General features: G+C 36.7%; 1 protein-coding gene across 1 annotated transcript in view; it reads right to left on the minus strand.

Annotated features, from left to right (window-relative positions):
* Positions 1 to 577: 577 nt before the first annotated feature.
* LOC146747587 (uncharacterized) overlaps positions 578 to 12,450 on the minus strand; it is a 42,730-nt gene continuing 30,857 nt past the window's right edge. Inside the window, exon 4 of the mRNA XM_085496529.1 lies at positions 578 to 2,867. Within this exon, the coding sequence (XP_085352655.1) occupies positions 2,747 to 2,867 (121 nt within the window). The 3' untranslated portion in view covers positions 578 to 2,746. The remainder of the gene's footprint in view (positions 2,868 to 12,450) is intronic.

Consider the following 12,450-nt stretch of genomic DNA (forward strand, 5'->3'; position numbering starts at 1 on the left):
CTCACCCAAATAATAGAGACAATATTATGTGTATAGGCGGTTGTGTCTTGCAGTGTGATGACTTCCCCACTTGGTGTGCTTTGATAACCAGAAATACTCAACCCTCATATACATGAAGGAAAGTAAGATTGTTGTATTTTCACTTGATGGATCATCGATAAAGATGCGATTCAGGACAATGTTTTAAGTTTTATTAAACTACAAAAAGGATTACGTCAAGGGAATCCATCCATCGTTCCAAAAGTATGATCAACGATACTGTAGTTGCTGATGAAAAGAACGTGTACATTACAGATGGAATTGCGAAAATAGCTTTAGTAGAAAGGAGTTGAATATTGCCAACTTGTGTTCGTTATAAAAGCGCCTCACTGATTGGCCATTGTTAAATATATTTTAATCTCAGTGCCGATGTTTGTAACAGTGAACTTATTCAGTTTTGTTTGTTGCTGATGTCGACCATAAACCGTAGTTGATTAATTTGCAAATCGTGATTGGTGGAAAATCTGTCTTTATGGAAGTTGTGTTGTATCTCTTATTTATGACACAAATTCCAAGGACAGTCTTGAAGTCGGAAATGTTTAATTTCAAAAATATGTTTTATTGAATTCTCAATGCAGGCACACTGTGGGATCATAAACACCTGCTTTTTACTAATGCCTGTATCTGCAATTAATTATTTTTAGAAATTATAGACAATTTTCTATTTGGAAGTTAGAAATAATATAACAATGTACAAATATATACCCATACCAGACAATAACATCACATGAATCCGGACATGTGTGACGTAATTTCGCTTTTTGATGTATAATTTCACCATTTACTTTCCAAGAGCACTACACCTGGTAGCTTCACCAAATAATAAACATGTATAAACACAAAACTGAAAAGTGGCTCAAAATAAAGGAATCAGGGTGTCGTCAGGAGTCCGATGACACTTGGCACATGACATATCATTAGAGTTATTTTTGTGCCTCCAACCCCTGACCCTAACTGTAACCCCACTTCTTCCCGTGGCGTTCCCAAATTTAATTTTGAAAGCCCCTTTTAAGGACACATATTGCACCTACAAGATCATTTACAATTCGTGGGCTGGGAGTGAGGGTTAACGTTTGGGTCAAGGGTGGGGATACAAAAGGGATTTTTTCCCTTCAAAAATATTTGTGCATGGCGAAAAAAGGGGTAAATAAAACAATTACAGTAGCTGTTCGTATTTTGCACAGAATCACGACACTTTGTGTGAGATATATACAATTTCCTGTCAACACACGCATCAAATTGCTACCACACTTATCAGTTACCTTGTATTTTATTTATAAATTTCATGTTTGACTCCAAGCTCTCATAACTGTTCATGTTATTTGATATACCAATATCCTTGAATAAAATATACGCTTAAATTATCAACATCGCAGCCACCATCTTTTCTTCAATCTTCAACATGTGTAGCCGTGACGAAACCATAGTTATACTAAAGTAGATTAATTTCATGTGTAAAACACGGAGACCAAACTTAAATCGGTCGCGTTGAAAAATACACTACAAACAACCTGCGTTATTTACCAAGGCATATTTCAACTGGTACATTTGATATTTTATGGACAAAAATGTTGTGTGAGCTGTTTGGGCTGGCGTTTAAAAGGTTGTTGCCACTAACGATCTATTGATTTGCGATATATTGCAACTTTGTACATACACACTTTTTGACGTGTGGTACTTATTTGACAGCAATTATATCGATTGAATTCTATTTAGTACAAAACATATCAAAAATCGGAATCAAGAGAAAAAAATGAAGCACCATTAAAATAAGCAACATGTACAAGCACGGTGGCGTGATAAAACCACAATACATTAGCCGCACCATGGATACACCAAACACAATGAAGTATCAATTGTGAGTATCTCTTTCACGTGTAAATTGGTTTCTGTTCAACATATTTGAATAGGTAACGGAGATTCTGCATTGTAGAAATTGCAGCCGTTATTACAATTGTTAAACTACAAAACAGTGATCGATTGATAAAATAATAACATTTCTGGTACACTCTATCAACTCAAAAGACATGCGCATATTAGATATATCAATAATACATTACATTACTTACATTTCCTAACTTGTATGTTAGTTGTTCTTCATTAATATCTTTTTGTTACAAATCTGCAGTGAGACTATGCGACAAGTATATGCATTTTATACTGGCAAAACAACTCCCTCAAACGCATCGAATATTGTATTAAACACACATTTTTTGCGAAAATATAATTAGTCAAACTTAATGACTCATTCTTGGTATAAACATTTGAAATGCAATGTTTTCAAATGTTTGACGCCTCCAGCCGATTGACAAGATAAACATCCATGTACACATGCTACATGATGACATTATTTTTGAGCTCATTTGACTAGATTGTTAGTATACTAGTTTTCTAAATTAGATTCTCGTATTTCTATAATCGGCAGAAGACATAGAGTAGTCGTTTCGCCCGCTCTGGTGTAACTGCTATTAATTAATCGCAGTCGTAAGGGGACTTTGTGGAAAAAACAATTAGCCCATATGTAGTATAACAATCAACATGACATGGGGTTTCGGTGGTTCCGAATCTTCGGAAAAACTTTCACTATGGGCTTGATACAATATACACCGAGGTTCCACCACTGTGAGTATCTAGTACTAAGCAACAAATTTACCCGGAGTTTGGAATGCTTCATCACAACAATTAGATTCTTATTTTCCCGTGACTGTTATGGCCTTGTACTCGACCGATTGCCGCACCAATGATTGTAGAAAAACACTGCCATTGCAAATATTACACCAATACCCATGTATAACAGAATCATTTGCACGTCTTCTTTGTTAAATGATCTGAAGAGAGAAAACAACGAGAATATTTTAGTTTTTATGTCAATACCATTCTATCCCTAACGATTAAGGGTTGACATCAGTGATTCTATCGGAGATTTGGCATAGTGATACATTACATGATACTAACAATGTAAAATACTAGAGTAAACTCAAACGACAATTCGAATTTTGTTTAGATTAACTTGTCTTGTAAAGTGGTTACTATTTTCACTGCTGTGATTTGTTTGGCTGTTTGTCTGTTAGCAGGATAACTAAATAAGTTGTCGATCAATTGACATTACATATTTGGGAAAGTGCGTTGCTTTTAATATTCGGAGCAACCGAGAGCTGTATCTGGTTTCCAAGAAGACAGATTTCTTGAAAGGATTCTCCATCATTGCGTTATAGGGTCACTGTAAAGGTTAGTATTTTGTAGTTGTGGAGGAGCTTTGCGCTGATAAGCATAATCGTAAACACAAATATAGATTTTCTTTTGTATCTGGACAACCAAATTTTCATAGTTTCACCTTAACGATTGTCTCTACATCTACACCTGGCAATTGTAATGTTGGCATATATATATATATATATATATATATATACATAATTAATGAATAATAAAGACACGGAGAAATATATGACATTAGGCTGAGAACGACGCATTATAATTAGTACTAATGTGTTCTATATGACAGACACGTTTTCGTTTAGTAGATAAAGCTTCTTAAACGAAATAATTAGAGTCTTATCTTCTTGACGGCGAAGTCAAATCAAATGACTTGATTCGTACTGAATATTTAATTATACTTGTGTAGAATTCACACATGATAACAATAAAACATAAAGACGTCTCGGTAACGAGTTATTAATACAGGTTAATCAATCATAAATTTGCTTTCCCGATAACAGTCGTTCAACGTTAATGGAAATTAAACATTTAACGAGGAGTCGTTGTTGCGATGTGAGTTTTCAAGGTTATCTAGCAATTAATGTTCAAAACATGTGTGTGTTCTTTTTCTTAGTGACAACATGTGTATCCAGTCTTTGCTGTGCCACTCGACATGTTATCTCCGATGAATGGGGTACATAATTCGTTGTGTATGGTTAATACACAGGTGTTCATAGAGGGTCGGCAAGGGGTATTTTCGTAAGCTGTAATCAATTGTTTTTATTTTCATAATAATGTAATTTAAATAAATAGAAAAAAGTAAATTCGTAGACATGGGCAAGGTGAAAAATGTAATCAGCTATTTTATTCGTCCGTAATTTGTTATTTTTTTAAGCGGATGAATCATTTTCCCCATTAAATGTCGTAATTCGTACGCAATTCCCAATTTTAATTCTTAAACACAAATTATCAAATATATTATAACAATGTTAAATGTAATTAGGAATTTGTTTTATCTGTATAGTGTAAAGACCTATTTTTTACTGTAAATGGAACTTTCATTTTATTTTCCTGTAAAAACGTAAAATGCCTTTTTTTATTTCTTGTAACCTGTACCAGCTATCCCACTGGCTCCCCTTCTTCATATCCACTACTGTCTTCACACTTCAAAGGGAAACACCGCGCGCTTTTTCTCACTGCACTCAAACACACTCAGGTGAAACAAACAATTGGTACATGCTATCTATAGAATAATTGGAAGAAGCTAATTTCAAAACACATCTATATGTATACTGCATATAACCCCGGGGTGTTTACTACCCTGGTAGTATGAGAGTCTTTTCTATAATACACCTTGATTATCAATAGTGTAGCACCAATCTTTGCCCACGGCTCGGATTAATACAAAACTCTTGCGACAATCACTTTGCGCTTCTCTTCCGACGTCCACCTTCGAACAAATATCGTGGGAATATACATGAATATACTCGTATTAAGTATTTACGACATGGTAATAATTCGGGCATATACATGAGTTTGAACATTTTTCTCCAAAAATCGTCGCCACAAAGAAAGTAGAATGCATTCCATATAATATTATCCTGCACAATTGTGACTGTATATGGTACGCACTTTTGAGAATATTATTATGTTGACTACATTGAATAGTAATAGCTAATTAACTATGCAAAGTTGTGCAAAAATAAAATGAAATCACAAAAGCAATAGGTATTTGACGACAAATTCTCCAAATTTTAAATGATCCCTTCCCAAAAGAAGTAGCGATGTTTGAGGTTTGAATATTTTTTTTTTAGTGTTATATCTGGTAGATAGGAATGACTGTAAATGTAGTATAATACATAATATCAATAATACATATTATCAATAGGCATTACACAAGCATTTATTAACTACGTTACGCCTACCAATTGATTCCCTTGTGAAAACAAACAAACGTATAATTATCTATCTCTAACTGTAGACCGTGATGGACGCGCATGACGTGTAACCTTTGCTGATATCAGGCTTGGAGAACTATTCTAAAATAAAATGTATTTATAACGTGACCGACACTGATATATCTGCAGTACATGTCACTAACAGAATAACTACAACTAAAATTACACGAGAGGGGATGTGTCAGTGTGCGATAATCGCCTTGTGAGTAGAAACGATGAACTTTAAATTTTGCAAGATCACTACACTGTAACGATTTACTTCTCATCAAAACATATATCAAAATAACTATTTGTATTTTTGCTTGAGTATTTAAAGCGGGAGGGTCGTGTTCATTTATAAGATATATATTCGCATCGCAATACCAACACAAATGATTGAAAAATATAGCAGCACTCAGCAACGCAGGGATCTAAGATGTGGTGCTAAGGACAGTTTCATTGCCGTCAACTCGTGTTTTTATTTCTATTGAGTATTGACATGGCACACAATAGAAAATTGTTCGGAGATATGAGAAGAAAGCGCATAGGAACAAGGTGTGTACATTGTTATAGAGATAGACTAATGTGGTGAACAGTTGAAATATGGTAGGTAGACTGCTCGGGAATAAGACCGTCAGTTCAGGAATAAGGTGCTCTAGAACGGGACTGGAAAATAGTACTGGAATAGGGTGAATAGACAGTTCAGTAATCATGTTCAGGAATGGTTAGAAAGTTTAGGAATAGGTTTGATGCGAGCGCTCCCTCAAAAAGATGGTTTATTCCAGCATACGCCACGCGTGCTAAAAGCCCCTTTCACAAGTGGTGCCTCACTCGTGCGATAATTTTTTTTCGAAAATATTGTTTTCCGTCCTGTTGTAGAAGTGTTGTCTTTGAGTCGCAAGCAATATATAAAATCGTACGAGAGGTGAACGACCACTGCACCAGGATACAACAGTTGTGAGACGTAATCGTGCGATTATTTTCATGTTTCCGGGTGCAACAGTCGTACAACGGCTGCAACGGTTGAACGATGATGCGACCAAGTCGCACGACATATGCGTTTTGTAGCGCCATATGTCGCGCGACCTAGCGACCCGTTGCACGACTACTACAACCGATCGTACAAGGCTACGACCCATTGTGCGACACACCGCACCACCTGTCGCGTGAGGTGTTGGCCTATAAATATGACACGCGATGCGACTTTCTTCATTACAACCGCTGATGCCTGACGAGACGCTGCTACAGTGAACAAGACAGAACCAAAATACAAGCATCGGCTTATAATTATAATTTGACTATTTTGGAACATTTATTTCAAACATTTACTCGGGTGAATAGAATTAATTTTTGTTAACAAAATCTCTTGGAAAAAATATATAATTTTTAAAACAACATGATTAATGACAACATAAAATTTATTATATCTCTACATCTTTTTTATTCTCATAAATCTCAAGTAGTGCGCCAAGTGGCAGTCTATATCATGTGTTGTTGCCAGGGCAGGCTTCCGACTGGACTGTTGTAGTAGTGCTTCAGGTAAGTTCTCAGCTTCTTGCCCTCTTTGTTTGCCTGGTAGCCTCCGCCAACTCGTTCAACATCCTGCAGAACTGCTGCGTTTCTCCATGCCCCAGGGATGTGGTTGCCCAACTCATCTTCATGGTCAACGTCAATGTTCTGAAGCCCAGGAAAACGATCTCTCATTAGGTTGTGGAGGCACATGCAGGCCATAATGACTGTCCTGGCTTTTTCTGGATCAAGCTGTAGGGTACTCAACAAGCATCTCCAGCGATGGGCAAGGATGCCAAAGCTGTTCTGCACCACACGACGAACCCTCGAGAGACGGTAGTTGAAGATTCTCTTCTCGTCGGTCTGCTCACGGTTGGAGTACGGCTTCTGCATCCATATCCTGAGAGGGAAGGCGTCGTCCCCAATTAAGAAGTATGGGGTGTCTCGGTCATCATCTGGCAGGGGCTCTGGATCTGGCAGGCCAAGAGTACCATTCTCCAGTCCACGTTTCAGCGGGCTGTGGTTGAAGACCTGGGCATCCGATGATGAACCGGGATTACCAACGTCAGCCCAGAGGAACTTGTAATTGCCATCAACTAGGGCCAAGAGGATGAGGCTGTAGAACCCTTGTAGTTGTAGTAGATCGTACCAGAGCCTGGTGGATTTCTGATGGCCACGTGTTTTCCGTCCAAGGCTCCGCAGACATGATGAAAGTTCCATCTGTCAGCGTAAGTCCGGGCCACTTCTCTCCATTCGTCTGGGGTAATTGGACAGGAAAATACTTCATCTTGGTATTCACTGATGATGGCCTGGCACACCTCTGGTATAAAAAGAGAGATGGTATTATGGGCAACACGGAATGCATACTGCAGGGTTTTGTAGCTGTTGCCGGTTGCAAGATATCTGAAGGTGATGGCCAGTTTGAGCCCAGGATCCAGTGGCTGCCAGTAGCGATAAGACTTCTCTATCCTTGGAGTGATGCGCTGCAACAGTTCAAGGAACGTTTCTGGTGGCATCCTCATGTAGTTCAGGAAGTCACCCTGACATTCTCTCTGCAACTCCGTCATCAGATTATCATACTGTCGAAACAGCACACGTCTCTCAATCCAGGGTTTGATCCACCACCTTCTTTGCCTTGCATGTCTTTGACGTCTACGGATGAGTACGGCCATCAATATGACATGTCTGTTTTGAACGTTTTGGATTTGCCTTCTCAGACTTAGCAAATGCAAGAGCCTCCCAGGAGCTATTGGTCGAGCAGCAGCCATGTTTACAGTATGGATGGTCCAGACATTTGGGATGAAAGCTCAGGAATTCTCGAGCTTATATTGGGGGTGAAAAAAAATCGTACAACGTTGCAAAGATGGCAAGACAGGTCTTCCAATAGTCTTAGGGTGGTACAACGGACTCGTACGACAGGACGCATCATGGTACAACATGAAAATACTTGTGCAACACTCGTTCAGGGTCTTACGAGTGCGTGCAAAGTCGCACAACACTCGTACTGCCTGTCGTGCAATTCATCGCGTCAGTCGCTCAAAATATCAGAGCAGCACGTTTTTTTTCCCGACCGAGATGCGACCATTTTGTCGCATCTGGATCGTACAATAAGTGGTACAACAGCTACAACGAGTCGTACAACGGGAAAAATTTCGAGTCGCAAGCCGTTGTAGTCTGTTTGGCACCAATTGTGAAAGGGGCTAAAGACCTGATAATAATTTGAATGCTGTGCGATTTCAACGTCACCATTGCGTGTTCCTATCATGTAATATCGGCTATGTTTGAAGTACTTTTTGATCTTGATTCATTTTGGCTAGAAGAATCAAGTCGCCAAATCGTACACGTCCTACATCCTACCTATATTATCATGATAATCTACCAGACACACTATATAAGGATGTCATATTTAAAGTTGAATTATTAGGATTAATGCCCTCATTGTCATTATTAAAAGTATCAGTAATAGTAGTAACACTAATAGTAATAAAATATTCATAGCTGTTGTGTACAACTTGTGTCATACCTTGTGTTGTTTGTTTCATATTATTTTCAAGTCATGTTCTACATTATTGTTGCGTTCAATGAAAACGTAAAAAAGTGTTTGAATGTGACGACAATACGATGTTCATTTTCCAAAGTAAGTGAAGATTCGAACACGTCCGTGAAACATTTAAATATAGTTACGTACGTCAGTTAAAGGAAGAATGAACTATATTATTTTCACTGTTGGGTTTATAATAAAATATGTTTTTGAGATTTGAGATGGGTGTATCAATTTCAGGTGTATTTTGATATTTCAGTCGAAATCCTATCATACCACTAACATATTATATTTTACAGACAGAGCATTTGTTTCTTCGTTTAAGGCTTATTGTATCGGGTTACTGATGTTTTTTGTCAGGGAGAAGCCCGGGATAAGGTTCCGTCGAGCAGGCAAATATCATACCACACAATATCCAATAAAAAATGACCTTTTGAAAGCTATTTTTGTTATCTTACTAAACATTGACATTTTGAAAATGAAAACCATATACCATGATTACTGTACATTATCACCAAAGATACAACAATCTGCGTGAGCTCCTTCATAAACGTTGCAAGTTCGCAATTTGCATGCAGAGTGATTATGGGTGATATAATTTTACAAATACTGTCAGGGGATCAGGTATCTGACATTTAAAACTAAATAACATTCGTTACAATCAGATCTGATGGATGAATATGTGTTATATATAGCAAAGAGATATACATTATTATAGTTTGTCCTTGACTTAGATAGAGTTCATCTTTGATTGTTTATAATATTGTATCAGACGCCCATCAAGTGCAACAGTCAGCGAATACTGTTGAGGACTAATGTGTGTTAATGAATACCACCTTGCGTAGTCATTTACATACTTTACGTGATCTATATTATTGTTGTCGCGTACATTCCATCAACGATTCACTCAGTGCGAGGCATTATCTCACTGTGAGGCATCTTCTAGATATAAAGTTAACACCCAATTTCATATTTATAAAATATTAAATTTTGAATAAATCGTATGTATTTTATTCTATGATCTTGTCACGTACAAAATAAAGTCATGAGTATCCATAAGATGTTTAGGCTGAATAACGTCGTCCACCTGCGACATATTTAATAGGGAACAATTGAAACAAAGCATGATTATTATTTATACCAATACAGTTGAATACAGTTGAATGTGATTGACTAGTGGTTGGTTAGTGTTATATAAGAAAAATAGATTCACGGGTGAAGAGTCTAAGTATAATCAGGCCAACAAGAATGTGAAGAAATCTAACTGGAAAGCATAAAAACGGCCGACTAATTGAGCAAACAAATGATATTAAAAAAATAACACGATAACACAAAGAAGTCTTTTGATACAATAAAAACATTGACATCTTAACAGATTAATTGTAAGACATATGTAATTGAGGACAAGAATGAACATATCTTGCGATTGACGAGAACCAAAGAATGCTGCGAACTGTACCAGCTCAAAGAAAAAAAAGGACATGTCAGCCAAAAATATTGCAGAAATACAGGAGATATTAAGAAGCGAAGATGAAGAAGCTATAAAGACAATTAATGTCTGACAGTTAAACTACAGAACTAATTCAACATTCAGATCCAGCAACATTCTTCGGTTTCTATGCAACATGATTCCAATGTGGCATACCCAATGAACATAGTAAAAAGTGAGAAGACTATAGAACTATTTCCTTAATAAGTCATGCAAGTAAGGTCCTTCAAAGATAATTGGTACAGAGATCACTAAAAAATTGTGTTTCACAACTTTATTTGAAAAACTTAATTTTTTAAAGCTTTTGCTAGGGTATGACACAATGCTCCTATACATAATTATGACACAGGAAAGACAGAAACCAACTTGAAAAAACATTTATACAAAAGATCACGTTCTACTGTGATGATTGGAAATGAATATAGTGGTTTGTTTGGCCAAAAGTTTGTTTTAGACAGGAAAGTATCCTGTCTCCCACAATTTTCAATACTTTTCTTGAAAATATTATGGAGGATGTTTTGAAAGATTTTACAGTAGGAGTTCGCTATGGAGCAGAGGTCATCAACAATTTGTACTTTACTGAAGATATTGACTTAATGGCTGAAAGTGAGGATGATCTGAAAGATATCATACATAGAATGGAAGTTTTGGATAGAAGATATGGAATGGAAATAAGTATAGAAATGGCAAACCAATGATTAATGGAGTATTAGTCAAAAGAAAGGAAAGATAAATACATATTTCAGTTAAAGACCTTGAGCAAGTTGACAATTTAAATATTTAGATTCAATCATAGGTAGTGGCTTGAGTTGTAATAAAGAGATTAAAACTGGAATAGGATTAGTTTGCAGAACAGTTTTATGACTAGGTACAATATATAAAACAATAACCATCAGATTGGGAGTAAAACTGAAACTTGGCGATTATTGGTAAATTCTGTTGTGCAAATTTCCTTGAAGAAGCCTTGTCTAGAGTCAAATTACAGCAACATCCATATGTTGCTGTAATTTGACTCTAGACAAGGCTTCTTCAAGGAAATTTGAAGCTTTTTCATTTAAAATTTACAGAAAAATATTAAAAACAAATATGAATATGTTTGGAAGAAGATAGTAAAAACCAAAAATACCGCTGAATACAATTAAGAAAAGGTTGTTCGGGTTCGTTGGACACAAGATCGGAGCTGAAGAATTAACAACGGTGCTGATTCACGGAAAGATAGAAGGAGAGCGATAGAAAAGATAGACCGAGAGAAAAATAGACTGTTGATTTGAAGGATTATTCAGGGTTAAAGTTGTATGAAGAAAAGAGCTGAATACAGGAATGGCTGGAGACAGAATGTCATAGAGTGGGTTATGGTTTTGATGATGAACAACATTTGCCACCAATTTGACATTATTCAGGAACTATTCTTTTAAAAATACTATAAATATGCTCTGCAGTAGCACTGGCATGTTTTCTCAACTTTCAAAAATGAATGTAATTCTTTTTCTGGGACTACTTGTAAAATCGACTGCGATAATGCCACGTGTTTAGCAATGAGAAATGCGTCTTGGTTTTGAAATACATGGCTTTGTGATGGAACAATGGTTTATCAAATTTATTACATAGAAAATTGCCTGTCCAAGGAACACAACGTTTAATAACAGGTTCAATAAAACAGCTTCGTCAATCTTAAATGGCTTTTAGTAACACTCGGTATATCCAGCCCCGAGTACTATAGTGTTTCAGAGCAATCGTTGGTTTAATAGCTTTGACAAGATCTGGCACATTTTATTACGATATTCTTTCAGTCTACATTACCAACTTTCCCTTCTAGCACTTGAGGAATAAGTCACATACAAGATAAATCGACCAATCTGACCACAAACATGCTGCTTTCTGATTGGTTTGACTGTTTGGCGTCAGGGTAACCAATCTCGTAATTAGATTTGCATTAATCCTGTGGTAATGGACCACAGTCTGTCTGTGAAATATGTGAATTATATGACCACTACGTATTTTTGACAAACATATTATGACTTGAAAACATATCTGCCAACAAATATACTATTTTAAACCGAATACCACCTAATGAGTTCTCTAGAGAGTATTTTGCGTGTATGATGCTGCAATAAGTTATCTTAATCTATAGTTTCAGTTAGCTCGATGTTTGTTTTTGTTGTGTCTGTCTGACATATTTGACAAGACGTTTTGACGGCGATAAATTATATGTAGTTGCGAATGCGCCAGAGGCCTTTGGA

This window comes from Saccoglossus kowalevskii, chromosome 3 (assembly GCF_978046115.1).
Source record: "Saccoglossus kowalevskii chromosome 3, keSacKowa6.1, whole genome shotgun sequence".
In the NCBI taxonomy this organism is placed as follows: Eukaryota; Metazoa; Hemichordata; class Enteropneusta; family Harrimaniidae; genus Saccoglossus; species Saccoglossus kowalevskii.